At 36.0% G+C, this 27,480-nt stretch overlaps 1 protein-coding gene across 3 annotated transcripts in view; it reads left to right on the plus strand.

Annotated features, from left to right (window-relative positions):
• Nucleotides 1-27,480, plus strand: part of CSMD3 (CUB and Sushi multiple domains 3) — a 1,374,620-nt gene that overhangs the window by 135,218 nt on the left and 1,211,922 nt on the right. For all 3 annotated transcript variants that reach the window (XM_049854130.1, XM_049854131.1, XM_049854132.1), the window contains exon 2: nt 11,253-11,475. In XM_049854130.1, the coding sequence (XP_049710087.1) occupies nt 11,253-11,475 (223 nt within the window). The remainder of the gene's footprint in view (nt 1-11,252; nt 11,476-27,480) is intronic.

A 27,480-nucleotide genomic window follows, 5' to 3' on the forward strand; every position in this document is an offset into this window, starting at 1 on the left:
CTCCTCAAAGTAGTGTCAACCTTAATGACAGGGATGGAGTAAGATTTTCAGGACCTTCATTTACTGATGTTTCACAACTCAAATTGAGAAGAAACTGCTGAAAATATCCATTAATAATTTGTGGCATGTATGAAGTATGAATCAAGAAAAATTGGAAGTTGTCAGAAATGAAATGGAATACTTGCAGGTCAATATCCTAGGCATTAATGAGCTGAAATGGACTGATATTGACCATTTTGAATCAGATAATCAAATGGTCCACTATGCTGGGAATGACAAACTGAAGAGGAAAAATGGTGTCACATTCATTGGCAAAAACAACTTATTCTAAATAGCTATATTTTATATTCTTCTTTCTGAATTAATAGAGTTCTTATGCTTTCATATATGTCTCTTATCAGGCGTTGTTACATAGAGATCTTGTGCTAGGAGAAGGAAACTTTGGCGATGTGGTTTTTAATCTCAGATTCTGTGAGTTTATTGCAAGTCCAGCTCTGGTGCACAGACTTTTCACTCAACGTTGCTTACTTCCTTTTATGATAATCTTAGGATAAGATTTTAACTCTGAAATATGGAATATTCACTTAGGAAAAACTCTAGGTCTTGGAGAACATTTTAAGAAACAGAGAGTGAGCCTTTAGCCTAAAACATAGTCTGTCAGGTCTAGTCTGCTTTCTACAATGATTATACATATACATATTATAAAATTTTTCCATCTTAGAACTGTTTTCATTTTTAAAGAGTTATAGGATAAACAGGGAAATGAGTTCTAAAACTAACTGAGTCCCTCTTATTTATTGGAAGTCATTTTGTTCCTCCAATGTATTAAGGAAAAAATTGAGAAATACTGGTTATGGTGATCAAAACAGAAAAGTGATGGGGAGAATCCTTTGAAAAAATATATTTAAAATCTCCAGTATAAGAACATGTTATCTTTTATGTTCGTTTCCTCAGGGCAGAAAACAAACATTTGGTAGAATTCAATTCAAATTAAGACTCTATGCCTGTGCTTTTCTTTCATTTCTAAAATACAGGCAGAACAAATAATCCAACATATACACAGTCACGAGCGAACACCAGTAATAAAAAGTTACTTTTTCCACTATTTCCTTTGACCCTGGATAGTGTTTTTAGTTTTAATTAAAAAGACAATTTTCGTAATGATACTTAGGCTCTTAATTTAGAAATAATGCCAGTGGGAATTTTGAAACTTGATGTAAAACTTACACACTTGGCCCCTTGAGTTAATCAAGACTCACGTAAACCTCACCCTGAAAGATACAGAACTAGGTTGTGCATTGCATAAATTTTAGATTTCAAATATATTAAGCAGACACCCAAAGCAGGCTATATTACCAGCTAATTCCATAGATATTTTTGTAGGCTAGAGGTAAAGGAAAATATTGGTAAAGGTGACTAACAATTATGTAATGTGAGCCCTTTAGTTCTTTTTACTTAACCATTTATCTATCCATTAATTTATTTATTGAAGAGTGTCCAATATGCACCAGGAACTACTAGGCTCTGAGCATAAAACAATAAACAAAGACTGGTAAGACCCCAAATCTTATAGAACTTAAACATTCTAGGGGGAAAAATTGACAACAGACAAGTAAACTAATAATTTCAGTTAGTGTTCAGTGCTTCAAAAAGTAGATCAGGGTAAAATGACAGTTCCTGAGATGGAGATAAGGTGACCAAAAGAGATCTCTAAATTGACAGAGGCCCAAATAAATGAAGAAATTAACCAAAATAAGGCATTGAAGGACTCAGTATGGCACTCAAAATGTCAATTACCATGAATTTATCTATATGCTCATTGTAATCCCAATCAAAATCCTATTGCTTCTTTTTTTTCTGTAAATGGTTAAATTGGTACTGAATTTTATTTGAAAATGCAAAATGTTAAAAGAAAAAAGTCAGGAAATCTTGAAGGAACAGAAAAGAATGTTCCTCCAGATGTAATAATAAATTATGAACATGATTTAGATTGTGTTGTATTGACTCAATGGTAGACAACAGAACAATGGAACAGAACATCATGAAACAGATCTTCACAAAAATATACTCTAATATATCACAAGCTGCAGTGGAGCTAGGAAAAGCTAGTCTTTTCTGTAATGGGGGTGGGTCATTTGGATATCCAATAGAAAATAAACTAATCTTTATCCCTATTACACACCATACAAAAACTGATGAATTCTACAACTAAATATGAAAGAATGACTAGGAACACTAAATGCATAAAGATGACAAGAAGGATTAAAAAAAAAAAAAAACCGGTTTTGATAGTGGGAGGTCACATGTAATCTTTGCAAGAGCTATGTCAACATAATTGGGCACAAAAACACAATTGCAGGGTGTTACGAAGAAGGCTAAAAAAAAAAAAAGGAAATGCAAATTTGAAAGGTTCTCTGTCATGGCCCTTAACTAATAGAATATAAAAATTTAAAAAAAAAGGAATTAAAGAACATCAATAAAAATACTGTACAAATGGTCATTGCATTACTCTGTATCATAGGAAAAGTGAAATATGGGCATATAAAATATAAGTATAAATAGTTAACTTAAACTCTTGTTGAAATTGTGCTCCAAATCATGTACAACTTAATTATTTTCATTGAAAATAACAACTATTTAATTTTAATAGTTAAGGTGTAAAAAAATACAACAAAAAGGCATTCAGAAATTATCAAAGACTGAATCTATGTAAAGTTATGATGATAATTAATGAGAAGAATACTGCATTCTCTAGATTAATTTTGTTTTCATCTGTTCTCATAGCAAAATATGCTATCCTGATTGTAGAACTTAGCACATTCTGTAGTAATAGTCTGTCTCATGTTTTAAGTCCTCAGTTCTTTAAAGACAGTCTAGAATAATGTCCTGTTTATCATTTTGTCAATAAAGCATAGCACATATAATGAATAGATGGACAGATGTGGCAGAATCATCAAAGGAGGTAAGTGGAAAAGGAGATTCTGCTTCCCATGTACTCTAAAGAGAATAAGGAGTTGTAAGTTTTTGAGAGCAATGAGCTATGAATAATAAGCTAAGTTGTTTCATTTTAGAAATATATTTATATCTAGATCTATACCTAGATGTATGTTTATGTTGTCCTTATTGTTGTTCGGTGCCTTCGAGTTGGTTCCGACTCATAGCGACCCTATGCACAACAGAACGAAACACTGCCCGGTCCTGAGCCATCCTTACAATTGTCGTTATGCTTGAGCTCATTGTTGCAGGCACTGTGTCAGTCCACCTCGTTGAGGGTCTTCCTGTTTTCCGCTGACCCTGTACTCTGCCAAGCATGATATCCTTCTTCAGGGACTGATACCACCTGACAACATATCCAAAGTACGTAAGACACAGTCTCCCCATCCTTGCTTCTAAGGAGTATTCTGGTTGTACTTCTTCTAAGACAGATTTGTTCGTTCTTTTGGCAGTCCATGGTATATTCAATATACTTCGCCAACAGCACAATTAACAGGCGCCAATTCTTCTTTGGTCTTCCTTATTCATTTTCCAGCTTTCACATGCATTTGATGCCATTGAAAATACCATGGCTTGGGTCAGGCGCACCTTAGACTTCAAGGTGACATCTTTGCTCCTCAACATTCTAAAGAGGTTCTTTGCAGCAGGTTTTCCCAATGCAATGCGTCTTTTGATTTCTTGACTGCTGCTTCCATGGCTGTTGATTCTGGATCCAAGTAAAATGAAATCCTTGACAACGTCAATCTTTTCTTCGTTAATCATGATGTTGCTCATTGGTCCAGTTGTGAGGATTTTTGTTTTCTTTATGTTGAGGTGCAAACCATTATGAAAGGCTGTGGTCTTTGATCTTCACTAGAAAGTGCTTCAAGTCTGTATGCTGATTGAAGAGGTATGGTGAAAGAATACAACCCTGGTGCGCAACTTTCCTGACTTTAAACCAATCAGTATCCCCTTGTTCGGTCACAACAAGTGCCACTTGATCAATGTAAAAGTTCCCATGAGCGCAGTTAAGTGCTCTGGAACTCCCATTCTTCACAATGTTATCCATAATTTGTTATGATCCACACAGTCCAGTGTCTTTGCATAGTCAATAAAACACAGGTAAACATCCTTCTGGTATTCTCTGCTTTCAGCCAAGATCCATCTGACATCAGCAATGATATCCCTGGTTCCACGTCCTCTTCTGAAGCTGGCCTGAATTTCTGGCAGTTCCCTGTCAATATAATGCTGCAGCTGTTTTTGAATGATCTTCAGCAAAATATTGCTTGCATGTGATATTAATGATATTGTTCTATAATTTCCACATTCGGTTGGATTACCTTTCTTGGGAATAAGCATAAATATGGATGTCTCCCAGTCAGTTGGCCAGGAAGCTACCTTCCATATTTCTTGGCTTAGACAAGTGAGCACCTCCAGCACCGCATCTGTTTGTTGAAATATCTCAATTGATATTCCCTCAATTCCTGGGGCCTTGTTTTTTGCCAATGCCTTCAGAGCAGCTTGGACTTATTCTTCTTTCGGTACCATCGGTTCCTGATCATATGCTACCTCTTAAAATGGTTGAACATTGACTAATTCTTTTGGGTATAATGACTCTGTGTATTCCTTCCATTTTCTTTTGATGCTTCCTGCATCGTTTAATATTTTCCCCATAGAATCCTTCATTATTGCAACTCGAGCCTTGAATTTTTCTTCAGTTCTTTCAGCTTGAGAAACACTGAGTGTGTTCTTCCCTTTTGGTTTTCCATCTCCAGCTCTTTGCACATGTCATTATAATACTTTACTTTGTCTTCTGAAGCTACCCTTTGCAATCTTCCATTCAGTTCTTTTACTTCATCAATTCTTCCTTTTGCTTTAGCTGCTCCACGTTCAAGAGCAAGTTTCAGAGTCTCCTCTGACATCCATCTTGGTCTTTTCTTTCTTTCCTGTCTTTTCAATGACCTCTTGCTTTCTTCATGGATGATATCCTTGATGTCATTCCACAACTCGTCTGGTCTTCGGTCACTAGTCTTCAATGTGTGAAATCTGTTCTTCAGATGGTCTCTAAATTCAAGTGGGATATACTCAAGGTCATATTTTGCTCTCGTGGACTTGCTCTGATTTTCTTCAGTTATAGCTCGACCATGCATATGAGCAATTGATGGTCTGTTCCACAGTCGGTCCCTGGCCTTGTTCTGACTGATGATATTGAGCTTTTCCATAGTCTCTTTCCACAGATGTAGTCAATTTGATTTCTGTGTGTTCCATCTGGTGAGGTCCATGTAAAAAAAAAAAAAAAATGTGTATTGTTGCCGTTTATGTTGGTGAAAGAAGGTGTTTGCAATGAGGAAGCTGTTGATCTTGCAAAATTCTATCATTCAATCTCCAAGATTGTTTCTATCACCAAGGCCATATTTTCCAACTACTGATCCTTCTTTGTTTCCAACTTTTGCGTTCCAATCACCAGTAATTATCAATGCATCTTGATTGCATGGTCGATCAATTTCAGACTGCAGCATCTGATAAAAGTCTTCTATTACTTCATCTTTGGCCCAAGTGGTTGGTGCATAAATTTGAATAATAGTCGTATTAACTGGTCTTCCTTTTAGGCATATGGATATTATCCTATCACTGACAGTGTTGTACTTCAGGATAGATTTTGAAATGTTCTTTTTGACGATGAATGCCACACCATTTTTCTTCAAGTTGTCATTCCCAGCATAGTAGACTATATGATTGTATGACTCAAAATGGCCAATACCAGTCCATTTCATGTCACTAATGCCTAGGATACTGATGTTTATGCATTCCATTTCATTTTTGACAACTTCTAATTTTCCTGGATTCATACTTTGTACATTCCAGTTTCTGATTATTAATGGATGTTTGCAGCTGTTTTTTCTTATTTTGAGTTGCACCACATTAGCAAATGAAGGTCTCAAAAGCTTTACTCCATCCATGTCATTAAGGTCAACTATACTTTGAGGAGGCAGCTCTTCCCCAGTCATCCTTTAAGTGCCTTCCAACCTGGGGACTCATCTTCTATCACTATATCAGACAATGTTCCACTGCTATTCATAAGGTTTTCACTGGCTAATGCTTTTCAGAAGTAGACTGCCGGGTCCTTCTTCCTAGTCTCTGTTAGTCTGGAAGGTCAGCTGAAACCTGTCCTCCATGGGTGACCCTGCTAGTATGTGAATACTGGTGGCATAGCTTCCAGCATCACAGCAACTTGCAAGCCCCTACAGTATGACAAACTGACAGTGCTGGAGGTGCTCACTCGTCTATGCCAAGAAATATGGAAGACAGCTTCCTGGCCAACTGACTGGGAGAGATCCATATTTATGCCTATTCCCAAGAAAGGTGATCCAACCAAATGTGAAAATTATAGAACAACATCATTAATATCACATGCAAGTAAAATTTTGCTGAAGATCATTCAAAAAAGCTGCAGCAGTATATTGACAGGGAACTGCCAGAAATTCAGGCCAGTTTCAGAAGAGGACGTGGAACCAGGGATATCATTGCTGATGTCAGATGGATCCTGGCTGAAAGCAGAGAATACCAGAAGGATATTTACCTGTGTTTTATTGACTATGCAAAGATACTGGACTGTATGGATCATAACAAATTATGGGTAACATTGTGAAGAATGGGAATTCCCGAACGCTTAATTGTGATCATGAGAAACCTTTACATAGATCAAGAGGCAGTTGTTGTGACCGAACAAGGGGATACTGATTGGTTTAAAGTCAGGAAAGGTGTGCGTCAGGGTTGTATTCTTTCACCACACCTCTTCAATCTGTATGCTGAGCAAATAAGATGAGAAGCTGGACTATATGAAGAAGAACGGGTTATCAGGATTGGAGGCAGACTCATTTACAACCTGCATCATGCAGATGACACAACCTTTCTTGCTGAAAGTGAAGAGGATTTGAAGCACTTACTAATGAAGATCAAAGACCACAGCCTTCAGCATGGATTGTACCTCAACATAAAGAAAACAAAAATCCTCACAACTGGACCAATAAGCAACATCTTGATAAATGGAGAAAAGATTGAAGTTGTCAAGGATTTCGTTTTACTTGGATCCACAATCAACAGCCATGGAAGCAGCAGTCAAGAAATCAAAAGATGCATTGCATTGTGTATACCTGCTGCAAAGGACCTCTTTGAAGTGTTGAAGGGCAGAGATGTCACCTTGAAGACTAAGGTGCACCTGACCCAAGCCGTGGTATTTTCAATTGCATCATATGCATGTGAAAGCTGGACAATGAATAAGGAGGACCTACAAAGAATTGACGCCGTCTTTGAATTGTGGTTTTGGCGAAGAATATCGAATATACCATGGACTGCCAAAAGAAGGAACAAATCTGTCTTGGAAGATGTACAGCCAGAGTGCTCCCTAGAAGCAAGGATGGCAATACTGAGTCTTAAATACTTTGGACATGTTGTCAGGAGGGATCAGTCCCTGGAGAAGGACATCATGCTTGGCAGAGTACAGGGCCAGCGGAAAATAGGAAGACCCTCGAAGAGGTGGATTGACACAGTGGCTGCAACAATGAGCTCAAGCATGACAAGGATTGTAGGGATGGCTCAGGACCGGGCAGTGTTTCGTTCTGTTGTGCATAGGGTCATTATGAGTCGGAGCCTACTCGATGGCAGCTAACAACAACTAACAACAACATAATTGAAATATACATTTGGACCCAGAACAATAGGAGTGATATTTAAAAAAAAAAAAAATGAAAGATTCATGAAAATATGAATACATGACTGACTCCACTTTGGAAAAAATATTTGTAATGTGTAGAAGTACGTATATGTGTACATGTGCCTAGGAAAAAACCTGGAAAGACAAACACTAAGCTGTTAACAGTAACTATCCCGTAGGGTTGCTATGAGTTGGAGTCAACTGAATGGCAATGGGCTTTTTTTTTTTTTTTTAATCCCTGTAAATTGCTAACAAGTAGATGGGGGAGATATTGTTCTACCTATAAAAACTCTATTTACTACTGATTTGATTTTTTTTGTAAACATATGTTACTGTGTAGTGAAAATTTGAAACCACTTGTTGAAAAAATGTGCTTTATTTTTATGAATAATATGATGTTTAATCAAATTTATAGATGAACAAACATGAAAATAAAATGAATACTAAAGATAAGGAAACTTAAAAATAGGTGTATTCCTGATTTGTCTAGAGAAAGAAATTGAAATGCATGAATCACTAGGCCCTTGAAGAATTAGTGGACAAAGCTGAGCACGTTATTTTAGGACATATGTCCTTTTTCTAAAAGGTTATAGGGCTTGAGAATATATAAAATAGTCCATAGATCAGATTTGGGCTGAAGGGATTCATGTTTGCATTTAGTTATGAAGTTCAAATTGGAAGCTGTTCAGGCAGAAAACTAACAGAAATGGCTGATAGCTAATTAACCTAAGGCTTCAAAGTAATTGCTCTACAAGAAGCAATTTAAAAGAGACCTTTCATTTTTCTTTTCCTTTTTTTTGTTTTGAAAATCATAAAATGCCCTATTTGACTCTTGGTGCCTGAGCAAAAACGTGTGAATAGACACAAATATTGATTTTTAAAAACTTCTACCTGATTTAAATTTTTAGTAGGTTTTTAAAATATAAGAATTAATGCCAATTATGTTTCATATCATATACTGAAGATCCCAGGCTTGGGATTTTGCCAAAAATGATATATATATGATCAGAATCCCTGAATTAAATATGGCTAGGAGGGTGGGATTACAGTAATTAACACAGTCCTGTGCCACAGGCCTCACCAGTATAGCCAAGAGAGTAGCTACTCTAAAGTACATGGTTGCTTAGAGAAGTTGTTCCCCAAACAGAAGCAAGATGCTGCTGTGAAAAGGGTATGGCTACCATACCGACATTCAATATATAAACATTCTTTCCCAGAATGAAGTCTCAACTTTCTTACATTTCTATATCCTGTTTCAAACACAGAGGCTTTGAGTGGAATGAAGTCCTTTTCCTCTTGTACAAGTGCCCTGTGGCTAAAAGATAAATTACTTCATCTAGTCTTTATTGGGTCAGGCTCTAGGGGTTCTTTAAAGATACCATTATCTTTCCATTTTAGTGATTGCTTCCAGTGAATTCCAAGGGCAATGAGACATAGCTTTTGGTTTTAAATTCTGGTCAAGAAATGTGTTTCCCAGCAGCAGGTTTAATTTTTTGCCTTTTTAAGTTTCAGTGTAATGGTCTCTGCCATGTGGAAGTTGAAAACAATAGGCTGGGCTAAAGAAGTGCCACTCACTTGCCCTTGCCAAGGAATGTACAATATTAGCATATTTACGGAATGTGACAGAGGCAGAGAGATGTCTCAGAAGGCCTCATATTTCTCACTCTATGCTAATTTTAAAATGCTTCAGGAAAAGGGGGCCTGTCTTAGCCAATTTAAAATTAAATTTCTTTTCCTTGTTCAGATATACTGAAGGGTGCAAGTAGCCTATATATGCCAACAACCTAATTTTTCCCTAGCAGGTTTTCTAATGCTGCAGCCTCAGTGGGCACATAGTTCTGTATACCAGATACAATAGTGAGAGTCTAATCTACTTTGCTGCTGTATAACAAGGATTGCCATGTTCCTTCCTGCCCCACTTCCTAACACTGTTGAACTAATTCCATATATGAGGTAGGCCACTTAAAACGTATCACCAGTACAAATTTTAATGTCAGTAAGGAATATTTTGCTGTCAAGGGACAAAACAAACAAAAAACACAAAACAAAGCAAAAACAAACAAAATCAACAACAGTAACAAAAACTTCCTATCTAATTTCAAGCTAAAAAAAAAAAAGCTACATAGGTAATAAATTAGATAGTCCAGCTGAATTCAGGACACATTTGGTGTGAACACAAGATATCTCAGTTTTGCTTTCACTTTTGCATAATCAATACATTGGCACATTTAAATTGTAAGTTTGAATTGTACAAAGGCCTGGTATATGTTAGAGAGATAAGAAACATTATCCCAAAAGGACGTATATCTTCCTACCACTTAAACTTCGTGTGAGGCCCACAGATTTGGATATCATCTAGGTAAGAGTTCTCATCAGAATTTCTAACACCCTGGCGGCCTTCCTGTGGTTCTGAGCTTTAATAGCACGTAGGCTAATCTAAGAGGTTCCTGGGTTGCATAAACAGTTTGTGTGCTCAGCTACTAACCTGATGGTTGGTGGCTCGAACCCGCCTGGAGCGGCTACAGAAGAAAACCCTGGAAACCTACTTCTGTAAACATTCCGTCCAAGAAAATCCTATGGGGTAGTTGTATTCTGACACACATGTAGTCTGCATTAGTTAGATTAGACTCAACTACAACAGGTTTTGTTTGGTTGTTTGGACTAGTCTAGATACATGCTTGAGACCATATTCTCTGACCATTCTGCCAGTCTTAGGCTTTCAGGAATAAACTAATTCCTCAAGAAACATGGTAGATTTTCTAGGTATCTCTAGGTGTCATGCTCTCAATAACTTGGACATCCTGTAGAACTAGTTTAATGTTCTTAAGATGGCAACTGTCAGTTGTCCAGCATCCATATTTGTAATATATCCCCCAATCTTAGGTTTCACTCTGAAGTGTCCAATTTAGGATTGTGTTCATCCTGGATCAACCACTCTGGTCAAAGATAAAGCAATTATATAGACCTATTTTTAGGTCAGAAACCGTGGTAGCATAGTGGTTAAGAGCTATGACTTAAGCAATGGGTTTTGGTTTTTAGGTCTGAATCATACATCCCTCCCCTAGAATCTGAATGGGACAGATTTTCCTAAGACATTTGGGCTGCGTGATAGAGGTGAGGATACTCAAATAAAAATTGGCAACCTTTACAAAGAAAAATGATAATTAATCCTCTGAGACTCAAAATACATGGTAACATTTTTTATGTTTCCACAATTAGATTTTTAAGTACTTTAGTGTAGATATCATATTCTAGGATTGTGTTTGTCTGTTGGATCATGTAACATGTTATGAATCAGATGTTTGTACATGATATGATTTCATCAGCTGGTTTGTAATTATTAACCTCAATATTGATGATAAATAAATATTCTAGTATTTTATGAGTATATTTTACTTTTTTTTTCTTAAGTTTAGGTGATACCTGGTTCTTAAGTAAATATCTGTAAAATTTTTATAATGTATGACTTAGAAAAACAAAAGACTTTGAAAAATATTGTCTTTTACACTGTTATTGTTTCATATGCTATTTATAATATTAATATATTATTTGTCTCTTGTTGCAGGATTTATTTATACATGTGGCGGAACTTTAAAAGGACTTAATGGCACCATAGAAAGCCCTGGTTTTCCCTATGGATATCCAAATGGTGCAAACTGTACATGGGTAATAATAGCAGAAGAACGAAATAGAATACAAATTGTTTTTCAGTCGTTTGCTCTAGAAGAAGAATATGACTACTTATCCTTATACGATGGACATCCTCATCCTGCAAACTTTAGGACAAGGTTAGTGTATTTTGAATGAAAGAACAGAGGGAAAATATGGGTAAAATGTTTATTTTTCAAAAGACATTTAACATCTGTGGTATAACTGAATTAAAGTTATATTCAGCATATAATTCATGTTCATTTAGAAATATCTCATAAACAAATTAGCTCAATATCTCTGACTTCATAATTCTAATACATTAATACTGTCTCTCACAAAGGTGAATATAAATTGAATTAGGACCATTTTAAAGGTGTTTGAAGGTACATTGCTTTTTAAAATAGTTATCTCAATTTTTTATTTATTATGGGCATGAACTTTTGGTAAATCAAAAGCATACCAAGAAATATGTGTTTTAGTGGCATGTATAAAATTTTAGTACTGTACAACAATATGCAAACATACTTAAAAATGAATGTTCCTATGCTAGTGAAATACATTAATTCCTTTCATAAAAATCTAAAAATTTGGATAGTAGACCCTCTCATGTACAAACTGGGAACATTACATCATGTCTATACAAATAATTTGCTTTTTTAGCTAATTATAAAAAAAAAGTCTTACCTGACATCTTGACTGTATTTTAAGTGATTCTTCAGAGTTTCCTCTTGACAAGCAGATTATCTAAAAATAGGAAACATTTTTCTGTCTGACAGAAATTTCTTTTTTTAAAATAAGTCAATTATAATTAAGTCAAGTTCAAAATACCAGGTAATTCAGATTTCATGTAGTCTAAGATTTTTACTGATGTTTGCCTATTTTTCCTTAACAGTAGTATTTTAAACTTTGAATTTAAATTATTCCAAGCAGATGACTTCCCACATACTTGGCTATGATTCTGTAATCCTGTTATTCTTTCTAATAGTTGATAATATGGACTTCCTTTTTTTTTTTTTTTAATTAACTTTTATTAAGCTTCAAGTGAACGTTTACAAATCCAATCAGTCTGTCACATATAAGTTTACATACATCTTACTCCCTACTCCCACTTGCTCTCCCCCATTGAGTCAGCCCTTTCAGTCTCTCCTTTCATGACAATTTTGCCAGCTTCCCTCTCTCTCTATCCTCCCATCCCCCCTCCAGACAAGAGTTGCCAACACACTCTCAAGTGTCCACCTGATTTAATTAGCTCACTCTTCATCAGCATCTCTCTCCCCCTCTGCTGACCAGTCCCTTTCATGTCTGATGAGTTGTCTTCGGGGATGGTTCCTGTCCTGTGCCAACAGAAGGTCTGGGGAGCATGGCCACCGGGATTCCTCTAGTCTCAGTCAGACCATTAAGTATGGTCTTTTTATGAGAATTTGGGGTCTGCATCCCACTGATCTCCTGCTCCCTCAAGAGTTCTCAGTTGTGCTCCCTATCAGGGCAGTCATCGATTGTGGCCGGGCACCAACTAGTTCTTCTGGTCTCAGGATGATGTAGGTCTCTGGTTCATGTGGCCCTTTCTGTCTCTTGGGCTCTTAGTTGTCGTGTGGCCTTGGTGTTCTTCATTTTCCTTTGCTCCAGGTGGGTTGAGACCAATTGATGAATCTTAGATGGCCGCTTGTTAGCATTTAAGACCCCAGACGCCACATTTCAAAATGGGATGCAGAATGTTTTCATAATAGAATTATTTTGCCCGTTGACTTAGAAGTCCCCTCAAACCGTGTTCCCCTGACCCCTGCCCCTGCTCCGCTGACCTTTGAAGCATTCATTTTATCCCAGAAACCTCTTTGCTTTTAGTCCAGTCCAGTTGAGCTGACCTTCCATGTATTGAGTGTTGTCTTTCCCTTCACCCAAAGCAGTTCTTATCTACTGATTAATCAATAAAAAAACCTCTCCCTACCTCCCTCCCTTCCCCCTTCGTAACCGCAAAAGTATGTGTTCTTCTCAGTTTTTACTATTTCTCAAGATCTTATAATAGTGGTCTTATACAATATTTGTCCTTTTGCCTCTGACTAATTTCGCTCAGCATAATGCCTTCCAGGTTCCTCCATGTTATGAAATGTTTCACAGATTCGTCACTGTTCTTTATCGATGCGTAGTATTCCATTGTGTGAATATACCACAATTTATTTACCCATTCATCCATTGACGGACACCTTGGTTGCTTCCAGCTTTTTGCTATTGTAAACAGAGCTGCAGTAAACATGGGTGTGCATATATCTGTTTGTGTGAAGGCTCTTGTATCTCTAGGGTATATTCCTAGGAGTGGGATTTCTGGGTTGTATGGTAGTTCTATTTCTAACTGTTTAAGATAACGCCAGATAGATTTCCAAAGTGGTTGTACCATTTGACATTCCCACCAGCAGTGTATGAGAGTTCCAATCTCTCCGCAGCCTCTCCAACATTTATTATTTTGTGTTTTTTGGATTAATGCCAGCCTTGCTGGTGTGAGATGGAATCTCATCGTAGTTTTAATTTGCATTTCTCTAATGGCTAATGATCGGGAGCATTTTCTCATGTATCTGTTGGCTGCCTGAATATCTTCTTTAGTGACATGTGTGTTCATATCCTTTGCCCACTTCTTGATTGGGTTGTTTGTCTTTTTGTGGTTGAGTTTTGACAGAATCATGTAGATTTTAGAGATCAGGCGCTGCTCTGAGATGTCATAGCTGAATATTCTTTCCCAGTCTGTAGGTGGTCTTTTTACTCTTTTGGGGAAGTCTTTAGATGAGCAAAGGTGTTTGAGTTCTAGGAGCTCCCAGTTATCTGGTTTCTCTTCATCATTTTTTGTAATGTTTTGTATTCTGTTTATGCCCTGTATTAGGGCTCCTAGGATTGTCCCAATTTTTTCTTCCATGATCTTTATCGTTTTAGTCTTTATGTTTAGGTCTTTGATCCACTTGGAGTTAGTTTTTGTGCATGGTGTGAGGTATGGGTCCTGTTTCATTCTTTTGCAAATGGATATCCAGTTATGCCAGCACCATTTGTTAAAAAGACTATCTTTTGCCCAATTGACTGACACTGGTCCTTTTGTCAAATATCAGCTGCTCATACGTGGATGGATTTATATGTGGGTTCTCAATTCTGTTCCATTGGTCTATGTGCCTGTTGTTGTACCAGTACCAGGCTGTTTTGACTACTGTGGCTGTATAATAGCTTCTGAAATCAGGTAGAGTGAGGCCTCCCACTTTCTTCTTCTTTTTCAGTAATGCTTTGCTTATCCAGGGGTTCTTTCCCTTCCATATGAAATTGGTGATTTGTTTCTCTATCCCCTTAAAATATGACATTGGAATTTGGATCGGAAGTGCGTTATATGTATAGATGGCTTTTGGTAGAATAGACATTTTTACTATGTTAAGTCTTCCTATCCATGAGCAGGGTATGTTTTTCCACTTAAGTATGTCCTTTTGAATTTCTTGTAGTAGAGCTTTGTAGTTTTCTTTGTATAGGTCTTTTACATCCTTGGTAAGATTTATCCCTAAGTATTTTATCTTCTTGGGGGCTACTGTGAATGGTATTGATTTGGTTATTTCCTCTTCGGTGTTCTTTTTGTTGATGTAGAGGAATCCAAGTGATTTTTGTATGTTTATTTTATAACCTGAGACTCTGCCAAACTCTTCTATTAGTTTCAGTAGTTTTCTGGAGGATTCCTTAGGGTTTTCTGTGTATAAGATCATGTCATCTGCAAATAGTGATAACTTTACTTCCTCCTTGCCAATCTGGATACCCTTTATTTCTTTGTCTAGCCTAATTGCTCTGGCTAGGACTTCAAGTACGATGTTGAATAAGAGCGGTGACAAAGGGCATCCTTGTCTGGTTCCCGTTCTCAAGGGAAATGCTTTCAGGTTCTCTCCATTTAGAGTGATATTGGCTGTTGGCTTTGCATAGATGCCCTTTATTATGTTGAGGAATTTTCCTTCAATTCCTCTTTTGGTGAGAGTTTTTATCATAAATGGGTGTTGGACTTTGTCAAATGCCTTTTCTGCATCAATTGATAAGATCATGTGGTTTTTGTCTTTTGTTTTATTTATGTGACGGATTACATTAATGGTTTTTCTGATATTAAACCAGCCTTGCATACCTGGTATAAATCCCACTTGATCATGGTGAATTATTTTTTTGATGTGTTGTTGGATTCTATTGGCTAGAATTTTGTTGAGGATTTTTGCATCTATGTTCATGAGGGATATAGGTCTTTAATTTTCTTTTTTTGTAATGTCTTTACCTGGTTTTGGTATCAGGGAGATGGTGGCTTCATAGAATGAGTTGGGTAGTATTCCGTCATTTTCTATGCTTTGAAATACCTTCAGTAGTAGTGGTGTTAACTCTTCTCTGAAAGTTTGGTAGAACTCTGCAGTGAAGTCGTCCGGGCCAGGGCTTTTTTTTGTTGGAACTTTTTGATTACTGTTTCAATCTCTTTTTTTGTTATGGGTCTATTTAGTTGTTCTACTTCTGAATGTGTTATTTCAGGGAGGTAGTGTTTTTCCAAGAATTCATCCATTTCTTCTAGGTTTTCAAAATTGTTAGAGTACAATTTTTCGTAGTAATCTGAAATGATTCTTTTGATTTCATTTGGTTGTGTTGTGTTGTGGTCCTTCTCGTTTCTTATTCAGGTTACTTGTTTCCTTTCCTGTATTTCTTTAGTCAGTCTAGCCAATGGTTTATGAATTTTGTGAATTTTTTCAAAGAACCAGCTTTTGGCTTTGTTAATTCTTTCAATTGTTTTTCTGTTCTCTAATTCATTTAGTTCAGCTCTAGTGTTTATTATTTGTTTTCTTCTGGTGCCCGATGGGTTCTTTTGTTGCTCACTTTCTATTTGTTCAAGTTGTCGGGACAGTTCTCTGATTTTGTCTCTTTCTTCTTTTTGTATGTGTGCATTTATCGATATAAATTGGCCTCTGAGCACTGCTTTTGCTGTGTCTCAGAGGTTTTGATAGGAAGTTGTTTCATCCTCGTTGCATTCTATGAATTTCCTTATTCCCTCCTTGATGTCTTCTATAACCCAGTCTTTTTTCAGGAGGGTATTGTTCATTTTCCAAGTATTTGATTTCTTTTCCCTAGTTTTTCTGTTATTGATTTCTAGTTTTATTGCCTTGTGGTCTGAGAAGATGCTTTGTAATATTTCGATGTTTTGGACTCTGCAAAGGTTTGTTTTATGACCTAATATGTGGTCTATTCTAGAGAATGTTCCATGTGCAGTAGAAAAAAAAGTATATTTTGCAGCAGTTGGGTGGAGAGTTCTGTATAAGTCAATGAGGTCAAGTTGGTTGATTGTTGTAAGTAGGTCTTCCGTGTCTCTATTGAGCTTCTTACTGGATGTCCTGTCCTTCTCCGAAAGTGGTGTGTTGAAGTCTCCTACTATAATTGTGGAGGTATCTATCTCACTTTTCAATTCTGTTAAAATTTGATTTATGTATCTTGCAGCCCTGTCATTGGGTGCATAAATATTTAATATGGTTATGTCTTCCTGATCAATTGTCCCTTTTATCATTATATAGTGTCCTTCTTTATCCTTTGTGGTGGATTTAAGTCTAAAGTCTATTTCGTCAGAAATTAATATTGCTACTCCTCTTCTTTTTTGCTTATTGTTTGCTTGATATATTTTTTTTCCATCCTTTGAGTTTTAGTTTGTTTGTGTCTCTAAGTCTAAGGTGTGTCTCTTGTAGGCAGCATATAGATGGATCGTGTTTCTTTATCCAGTCCGTGACTCTCTGTCTCTTTATTGGTGCATTTAGTCCATTTACATTCAGTGTAATTATAGATAAACAAGTTTTTAGTGCTGTCATTCTGATGCCTTTTCATGGGTGTTGTTGGCCATTTCATTTTTCCACATACTTTTTTGTGCTGAGACCTTTTTCTTAGTAAATTGTGAGATCCTCATTTTCATAGTGTTTGACTTTATGTTAGTTGAGTCGTTACGTTTTTCTTGGCTTTTATCTTGAGTTATGGAGTTGTTATACCTTTTTGTGGTTACCTTATTATTTACCCCTATTTTTCTAAGTAAAAACCTAACTTGTAACGTTCTATATCGCCTTGTATCACTCTCCGTCTGGCAGTTCAATGCCTCCTGTATTTAGTCCCTCTTTTTGATTATTATGATCTTTTACCTATTGACTTCCATGATTCCCTGTTACGTATATTATTTTATTTATTTATTTATTTTTAAAAATTAATCTTAATTTGTTTGTTTTTGTGATTTCCCTATTTGAGTTGATATCAGGATGTTCTGTTTTGTGACCTTGTATTGTGCTGATACTTGATATTACTGGTTTTCAGACCAAACAATATCCTTTAGTGTTTCTTGTAGCTTTGGTTTGGTTTTTGCAAATTCTCTAAACTTGTGTTTATCTGTAAATATCTTAATTTCGCCTTCGTATTTCAGAGAGAGTTTTGCTGGATATATGATCCTTGGCTGGCAGTTTTTCTCCTTCAGTTCTCTGTATATGTCGTCCCATTCCCTTCTTGCCTGCATGGTTTCTGCTGAGTAGTCTGAACTTATTCTTATTGATTCTCCCTTGAAGGAAACCTTTCTTTTCTCCCTGGCTGCTTTTAAAATTTTCTGTTTATCTTTGGTTTTGGCGAGTTTGATGGTAATATGTCTTGGTGTTTTTCTTTTTGGATCAATCTTAAATGGGGTTCGATGAGCATCTTGGATAGATATCCTTTCGTCTTTCATGATGTCAGGGAAGTTTTGTGTCAGGAGTTCTTCAACTATTTTCTCTGTGTTTTCTGTCCCCCCTCCCTGTTCTGGGACTCCAATCACCCGCAAGTTATCCTACTTGATAGAGTCCCACATGATTATTAGGGTTTCTTCTTTTTTTTTTTAATTCTTTTATCTGATTTTTTTTCAGCTATGTTGGTGTTGATTCCCTGGTCCTCCAGATGTCCCAGTCTGCATTCTAATTGCTTGAGTCTGCTCCTCTGACTTCCTATTGCGTTGTCGAATTCTGTAATTTTATTGTTAATCTTTTGGATTTCTACATGCTGTCTCTCTATGCATTCTTGCAACTTATTAATTTTTCCACTATGTTCTTGAATAATCTTTTTGAGTTCTTCAACAGTTTTATCAGTGTGTTCCTTGGCTTTTTCTGCAGTTTGCCTTATTTCGTATGTGATGTCTTGAAGCATTCTGTAAATTAGTTTTTTATATTCTGTATCTGATAATTCCAGAATTGTATCTTCTTTTGGGAAAGATTTTGATTCTTTTGTTTGGGGGGTTAGAGAAGCTGTCATGGTCTGCTTCTTTATGTGGTTTGATATGGACTGCTGTCTCTGAGCCATCACTGGGAAACTAGTTTTTCCAGAAAATCTGACTGGTACACTGGCTCCAGGTTGTGAAAACAATCGCTGCCTCCCCGTATTTGTTTTTTCTCCGCCTCTAAATCTGTGTTTGTTGTTCAGAGTTCGTAGATTGTTATGTATGTGATCGATTCACTTGTTTTTCCGAGTTTTTGTTGCAAGAGGGATCCGAGGTAGCGTCCACCTAGTCTGCCGTCTTGGCCCTGCCTCGTGGACTTCCTTTTTTGAACTATGGGAAACAAATTTTCAACAATAAGTTTTTATACTTTCATCAGCCTTCCATATTATACTGCATTGATTTTTTTTTTTTCTATTTTGAACAAAAAAATATATGTATTTCATCTTCCCACTTTTGGTAGTGAAAAACATGTTTGTAATGGGGAGAGTGCTGGACCAGGAGGTAAGACTTGCATTATAGTGTTAGCTTTATTGTGCACCAGGGGTTTCATTATGAGCAAGCTAGGACCACCTCTTTGTGCTTAAACTGGAAGATGAAAATAACAAGGGGGCACTGTCCATCTAACTGCACTCTTTAGATGATTTTCTGAGAAGCTGTGTATAAAACTGCTACATGAATCTATTAGTTCCCATTTGGTCTGTTTTCGCTCAGAATGACAGTTAAAAATACCTGAGTTTTTGTTTCAAAACACATTTCTGTGCAAAACTAAGGTCACTAGACTGATTATAGGTGAGGCTCTATTTCTTCTTTTTTGAAGCTCCATATTCATTTACTGAGAATTTATCATTTTTTCTTCCTTTTACACTGTTAAAGTCCTTCAATTTCCATACATTCATAAAGACACTTCTGATAGTGCTATTTCATCAGCATTGCCAATATCAGTAAAAGCTGGATATCCGCAGTTAATGAGAGAACCCTAAATCAGGAGAGAAAACAGAAGGCACTGTGTGCACACATGCTTGTTGTGTAAGTGTTTGTGAGCGTGGACATTCCTCCCACCTGTACACATTCAATCAGATTAGAGGGCAAAGGAAAAAAGAACATACTTTCTAGAATTTCAAGATAACTGAAAGGATGTGTACAAAAAAAAACTACAAAGGCCTTTGTATATTTTTTTTACACCAGTAATATATGATGTCTAACTGGTACAAATATAAAAACAAAATAAGCCACTCTTAATGTTATTTGTAGTTTCTAAGTATAAATTTATTAATATTGTTTATACAAGCAGCTCCATTTCTCTCTAGATCCCGTTAAAAATGAGAAAACACATTTTTATTTTACATTTTTCTCCTTTTAAAAAAACTATCATGGCCTCTGGGAGGTTAAAAGTCTCTACAAGACTGGAAAAAAAAAAATTTTTTTTCACTTTTTTTATTAATCTGCCAAACAGGAATGTTGTTGGTTGCTTTGGAGTCAATTCTGATTCACGGTGTTCCCAGCTGTGTGTGCAGAGTGGAACTACTCTGTATGATTTTCAAGGCTGTCACCTTTCAGGGATAGATCGTCATGCCTGTCTCCCAAGGTGCCTCTGGCTGGGTTCTAACCACTAGCCTTTTGGCTAGTAGTCAAGTGCTTAAATATTTGTGCCACCCAACCACTAAAATAGGAATAGTAACATTTAATTTACAGAGGTATTATAAAGTTTACAATGTCATAAAAACTCAATAAATTTAACACTTAGTGTTTATTGAGTGATTCCTATGTTAGTGACACTGTGCTAAGGACTTTGCTTTCATTTTTTTTATTTAACTATTCTGATAGCCAGCATTTTGAAGTAATTACTATTGTTAATATCATTTTGCAGCTGAAAAAATGAAGCTTACATTACTTGCCCAAGGTTACCATTGCTGAAAGTGGCAAACCTCAGGCCCATCATTGTAACATATATCGTCTGTGTTAAGAGCAATTCACAGATATATACTATATCTATGGCTTATATATTGATATATGAGTAGAAACCTATTTTCTTAGCAATATTTGATTTTGTAATGAAGAAGAGAAATTAATAGAAACAGCACTTTCAAACATGTATAATGCATAAGATATAGCCAGAAAGATAAACTACAAATTTAGTCTTGGCATGTGTTTCATGGGCTATATCTTAATAATTTATAGTATCTTTCTCAATATGGTTGCTTAATGTATCTCTTGGTTTATCCTTACAAAGTACTGCTGCTAGTGTTACAGCTGGTTTTAGTAAGCAAGACTGGTAAAAATAAATCCACTGTGCAACCTACAGCCCTTTCCAGACTGTGTTTATGTACAAAGTCTGTCGTTTGATTAGAAGTTGAAACTGCTGCTGGCAGAATTTGATTCATTTTTGTGTCTGCTCCTTTGACTCACTGTTTTCTTGCTTTTGTTTCTCTCACATGGGACCACATTCTCACTTAATGCATGTCCTTATGGTATGTCTGCTGTTCTTTTCCTTCCAGCAATTGATACTTATATGTTGTTACTTTCCGTGAGCTTCAATTCAATTTTTTTTTTTTTTTTTTTTGAAATAGCTTGTTATAGTTGTCTTGCTATAATGCAGAAAAGACATTTCGGGTCTTATCATTCTTATATAAACAGAAAAACCACAGTTTCAGTAGTTTTTGAACTATTATTTAAAACTCCAGCTATTTACAGCTCTGCTTGTCTTCTTGATTTTTAAAAAGTTGATTACAAGGCTTTTCCTCCTTTTAATAAAACTAAAACCAAACAAAAACAAACTTGTCATTAAGTCGGTACTGACACATAGCAGCACTATAGGACGGAGTAGAATTACCCCATAAGGTTTCTAAGGAGTAGCTGGTGGATCCGAATTGCCAGCCTTTTGGTTAGCAGCCATAGCTCTTAACCACTGCACCACCAGGGCTCCAGTTTTTATTTATATATTTTAAAAAATATTTATTTAATAATACCAGTGGGTGTTTAGTGATACTTCACTGCAGTTTTATTTTGCCTTTCTGTGATGACATATGATATTGAGAAATTTTTCATGTGCTTACTGGCAATTTTTTACTATGACTTTAGTAAGTATTTGTTCAAATCACTTGTCCATATTTTAATTAGAGTGTTTGATTTGGCTTTATTATTGAGTGGTAGAAGTCCTTATGTAATTTTTATATCATTCTTAGACAATATATACCTTGAAAATATTTTCTTCTATTCTGTAGCTTGATTTTTCATTTTCTTTCACTATCTTTTGATAAGCGGATATTTTCAATTTTGTATAAGTCCAATTTTTAATATTTGATTTTATTATTAATTCATGTTTTTATGTCCTTTCTGAGAAATATTTACTCATCCGAAAGATGGAATGATTTAAACCAAACCCAGTGCCGTTGAGTCGATTCCAACTCATAGCGACTCTATAGGACAGAGTAGAACTGCCCCATAGTTTCCAAGGAGCACCTGGCTGATTCAAACTGCCGAGCCTTTGGTTAGCAGCCATAGCACTTAACCGCTATGCCACCAGGGTTTCTGTTTCCTTATATATATTATATATATTTACATTTATTATATATAATTATATTTAGGCTTTATATAAGAAATATGATTTACTATTTGTGTATGGTGTGAAGGATGTCTTGGTTCATTTTATTACATACAGGCATCATAGTGAAGAATTGAATTTGCCTCCCTTTTACAGATTCCTAGAAGTGACAACTCAGTGAATTATATGTCCCAGCTGACTGCCTATGGGCATGGTTACAATGCAGGATATTTCAAATGGTTTTTAAAAAAACTTGATCATCTAAATTTTTCTAAAAATAAAACCTGTCATCTTATTTTTTTATCCTCATTTGTATGATAAAATTATTCTCCTTCCCTTTATTTTTTTTAACCTGGCAACTGTGTATAGTCATAATAATTAATAATCTTAATCGTGCCCATGCGGTATCTATACATGAATCAAGAGGCAGGAGTTAATACAAAATGAGTGGGTACAGTGTGATTCCAAATGTGTAAAGTTATGTTGTAGGGCTGTACCCTTCTACCTTACTTATTCAGTCTGTTTGCTGAACACATAATCTGAGAAGCTGGAATATATGATGAAGAACGTGACATCAGGTTTGGAGGAAGACTCATTAAAAACCTGTAATATGCAGATGACACAATGTTACTTGCTGAAAATGAAGATGACTTGAAGCACTTGCTGATGGATGTCAAAGAATACAGCCTTCAGTGTGTATTATGCCTGAGCATAAAACAGAAATCCTCACAACTGGACCAATCAATAAACTACATCATAATAAATGGAGAAAAGTTGAAGTTGTCAACAATTTTATTCTACCTGAATCAATAATCAATGTCTATGGAAGCAGCAATCAAGGGACCAAATGACTTATTACATTAGGCAAATCTCCTGCATAAGACCTCTTTAAGGTCATTTTGATTACTAAAGTGTGCCTGACCCAAGCCATGATCTTCTCATTCTCCTCATATATATGTGAAAGCTAGACAAAGAAAAAAGAAGGTAGAAAAAGAATTGATGGATTTGAATTGTAGTGTTGGCAGAATATTGAATATACTGTGGACTGCTGGAAGAACAAACAAATCAGTCTTAGAAAAAATACAACCAGAATGCTTGTTAGATGCAAGAATGGAAAGACTGACCCTTGCTTAATTTGGACATGTCATCAGGGAAGACCAATAGCTAGAAAAGAACATCATGTTTGGTAAACTAGAGGGTCAGTGAAAATAAGGGAAATGCTCAATTAGATGGATTGTCACAATTACCACAGCAATAGCTCAAACATGCTAATAATCATGAAGATGGCACAGGATTTGGCAAGACTTCATTCTGTTGTACATAAAGTCACCATGAGCTAACTTGACGGCAACTAACAACAACATGCATAATTTTTTCTTGGTCAAGGCCTTGAATTACACCTCATTACTAAGGTTAATTTTATAAGAGTTATTCATCCTTATTATTATTGAATACCAATTATTTATTCAGTATTTTTTTCTCAGAACTATGAGGGATATAAAAAAAATAGATGTAAAATGTTTTGTGTCTCAATTATTTTGATTATTTTTATAAACTCTCCATATTCTTGACATATCCATAGGCTTTACAAGTCTAAAGTGCACAATTAAAGAATAATAATTAGAATGAAGAAACAACAATTTCTATCCAGAATTCCTACTTGTGTAATTGGTACAACTTTATCTCTTTAGAATGTGTTGGCAGTATCTACATGAATGTTCTTGAGCAGCCACTCCAGTTTTCTTCTTATCTGATTAACTTTGCCTGCTTTCTTCTCTCTTTTCTCCCTCACTCATTCTATGGCTTCCTAGTACTCACGTTAAAACCTCCATCCTACTCGCTGCTCCTTTCAAGGACACACAATTTTCTCTCCTTTCCTCTAGGTATTATGGTGAGGTAAAGAGTGTCTTTCCTACAAAAAGTATTAGAAATTATCTTAATTACTTGTTAGATCACAGAAAAAAATGACCCTGGGATATACTTTATGGCAGTGCTCGCTAGTGATACAAGTCTACTTGATGCCATTGCCTCCATGCTCCTATTGTAAGCCTGTCATAGATTTTGATTGAAAGTGATACAATGCCAACTGCTGTCTCTGAATTCTTTCCCTTTCTGAGTCAAAACCAGCTCTTGTGCACTGATTTTCTCTCTTAAAAAATAAAATATCTGGAAGTTGCTCAGTGAATTGTGGTTTGAGGCCTTGACTACGTGCCTCAGCACACCCAGTAATTACCTTCACCACGAAATCTATTGAGTCCTACTGCCTGAACTATCAGCAATGATGGTTCAGGACAGGTAAAGGAAGAAACGGCACATGCTATATTGATAAGTGTTACTCAATGAATAAAAGGGGGTAATACCCGGTTTTGCTTATCTCTTTAAAATATTAATGAGAGCTACCAAAATAGCTAAGTGGATTTTGTTTACTGTTAAATTGACTGTAACTTTGGTAATAGCCTTGTAGAAAAAAACACAGCACTCACATAAATTGTAGAATTTTTGTTTTCTTTTTTTTTTTACCCCTGTGAACAAATTTTGAAAAGATGTGATATAGTGGCTGGTTTACCACTTGCTACTACACACACACACACACACACACATACACACACACACTTTACCAAAGACTTATTGGATTGGACATGCAAGTGAATTACAAACTAAGCCTTTTTAAATTTTGATGCAACTTAGTCAGTTGATGATTCTTCTCTTTAGATATCATTCCTGACTTTGGAGCATTCAAATTAACCACTGGATTGATCTTAAGGACAAACAGCATTTTTAAACTTCTTGTCAGCACAAAGGCTCTTTCAGACCTGAGTAAGGCAACAATTCATGAGTATATACAACTATTTGTTGCTTATACCAGGCATGTTGCCAAAAAGAATTGAGGTGGCTTTTAGTGAAGCAATTGACCAAATTAAAGCATTAAAACTGAGGTGAAAGCATAGAACAAGAAATGACAATAAGCAAGTTTAGACTGTTTGTTCCATGGATTATATTTATTGAGTCTTCTATAGCAAATCTGTGAAAAAATTTACTCCTGCTGGCCAGCTTTCAGTAATACAGCAATGATACCCTGAAAGCAAACTAAACATGATGTTAAACTAAGAGATGTTTCTTGTGCAAGCTGCTTACTCTCCATAAACTCATTTTCTTGTCTGTAAAATGGAATAATTAAAATGCTGAACTGATTATTTCATAAAGAACAACTTGATGTTTCCATAAATATGTTTTTGGTAACAGAAAATCTCATATAGCAACCTAAACCCTAAAAAAAATTTTAGATCAGGCATTCCAGAATGACTCTTTTTGAATTCATTTAGATGTATTAATATATGGTATTCTATGGAAAGATAAAATTATCTGTAACTACAGTAAGGAACTAATATTTTCTGTGTAACACTCTGTGTCAGACTATATAAAATTATCACAAAATCCTTTCTCATACTCTTCACAATTATCCTATTATAACAGATAAGGGAACTCGGTTTCAGGTATATGGATAACTCTACTAAGATCACAAAATTCCAATATCAAGAGACTGAAGTTTGAACCTAACTAAGTAGGTTTGAGTAAAGCTCATTGGTTACATTTACTTAGATTTATTAATTACAATATCCTGGCTACCTTTTGGGGTGACAGATTAGAAAACTCACTTATATTAAGCCAGACAACAGTAGAAACAGATGACTTTTACTAACCACTTACTTTCTAAAGTCATTTTACTAAATCTGAATTAAAAAGTCAAGGATATTAATAGATCTCATAATGGGGCCCAATATATATCAGGAGCCACATTTTTTTTTTTTAAATAATCAATTTGCTGTTCTTAGATGGTATGCATCTAAAGATATATTTGTGTTAGAAAAATGATTGTCAAAAAAATAACTATCTCTTTATAGGTGTTTTGTGCTTGATGTTCTGAAGATATCTGAAAGATTTTGAGCCCACATAAAAAAGGAATTAATCTTGAGAAATAGTATAAACTGAGAAGAACACATACTTTTGTGGTTACGAGGGGGGGAGGGAGGGAGGGTGGGAGAGGGTTTTTTACTGATTAATTAGTAGATAAGAACTGCTTTAGGTGAAGGGAAGGACGATACTCAACACATTGAAGGTCAGCTCAACTGGACTGGACCAAAAGCAAAGAAGTTTCCGGGATAAACTGAATGCTTCAAAGGTCAGTGGAGCAAGGGCGGGGGTTTGGGGACCATGGTTTAAAGGGACTTCTAAGACAATTGGCAAAATAACTCTATTATGAAAACATTCTGCATCCCACTTTGAAATGTGGTGTCTGGGGTCTTAAATGCTAACAAGCAGCCATCTAAGATGCATCAATTGATCTCAACCCACCTGGAGCAAAGGAAAATGAAGAACACCAAGGCCACACGACAACTAAGAGCCCAAGAGACAGAAAGGGCCACATGAACCAGAGACCTACATCATCCTGAGACCAGAAGAACTAGTTGGTGCCCGGCCACAATCGATGACTGCCCTGACAGGGAGCACAACAGAGAACCCCTGAGGGAGCAGGAGATCAGTGGGATGCAGACCCCAAATTCTCACAAAAAGACCATACTTAGTGGTCTGACTGAGACTAGAGGAATCCCGGCGGTCAAGGTCCCCAAACCTTCTGTTGGCACAGGACAGGAACCATCCCCGAAGACAACTCATCAGACATGAAAGGGACTGGACAGTGGGTAGGAGACAGATGCTGATGAAGTGTGAGCTATTTATATCAGGTGGACACTTGAGACTGTGTTGGCATCTCCTGTCTGGAGGCGGGATGGGAGGATAGAGAGAGTTGGAAGCTGGCAAAATTGTCAGGAAAGGAGAGACTGGAAGGGCTGACCTATTAGGGGGAGAGCAAGTGGCAGTAAGGAGTAAGGTATATATAAACTTATATGTGACAGTCTGACTTGATTTGTAAACGTTCCCTTGAAGCTCAATAAAAGTTAATAAAAAAAAAATAATTAAATTTATTAACATAAAAAATATAAAATTGATTAAGTTCATGGCCACCAAGATTGTCTTTAGAGGGACATCAGGCACATTTAAAATTGCATTTAGTTATATTTAAATGGTATTATTTTTAGAAAAAAAAATAACACAAGCTAATTAATATAAATCCAAAAATGCTTTCTGAAAAATTTTGAATTTACTTTGATTTTATGAAAGGTTATGGTACTACTTTAGGCTAAAAATTGAGAAGACAAAAATAAATTTCAAGCATTCAGAAAACTTATACAATAATTTTCTACGTACTTTTCTCAAATAGCCTTGAAAACTCAACAACAGCAATAAAAACTAGTTGTCTTTTTCTGAGATAAGGAAGGTAAAGAATGAGCATATTGGGAA

The sequence above is a fragment of the Elephas maximus genome, chromosome 15 (assembly GCF_024166365.1).
Source record: "Elephas maximus indicus isolate mEleMax1 chromosome 15, mEleMax1 primary haplotype, whole genome shotgun sequence".
NCBI lineage: Eukaryota > Metazoa > Chordata > Mammalia > Proboscidea > Elephantidae > Elephas > Elephas maximus.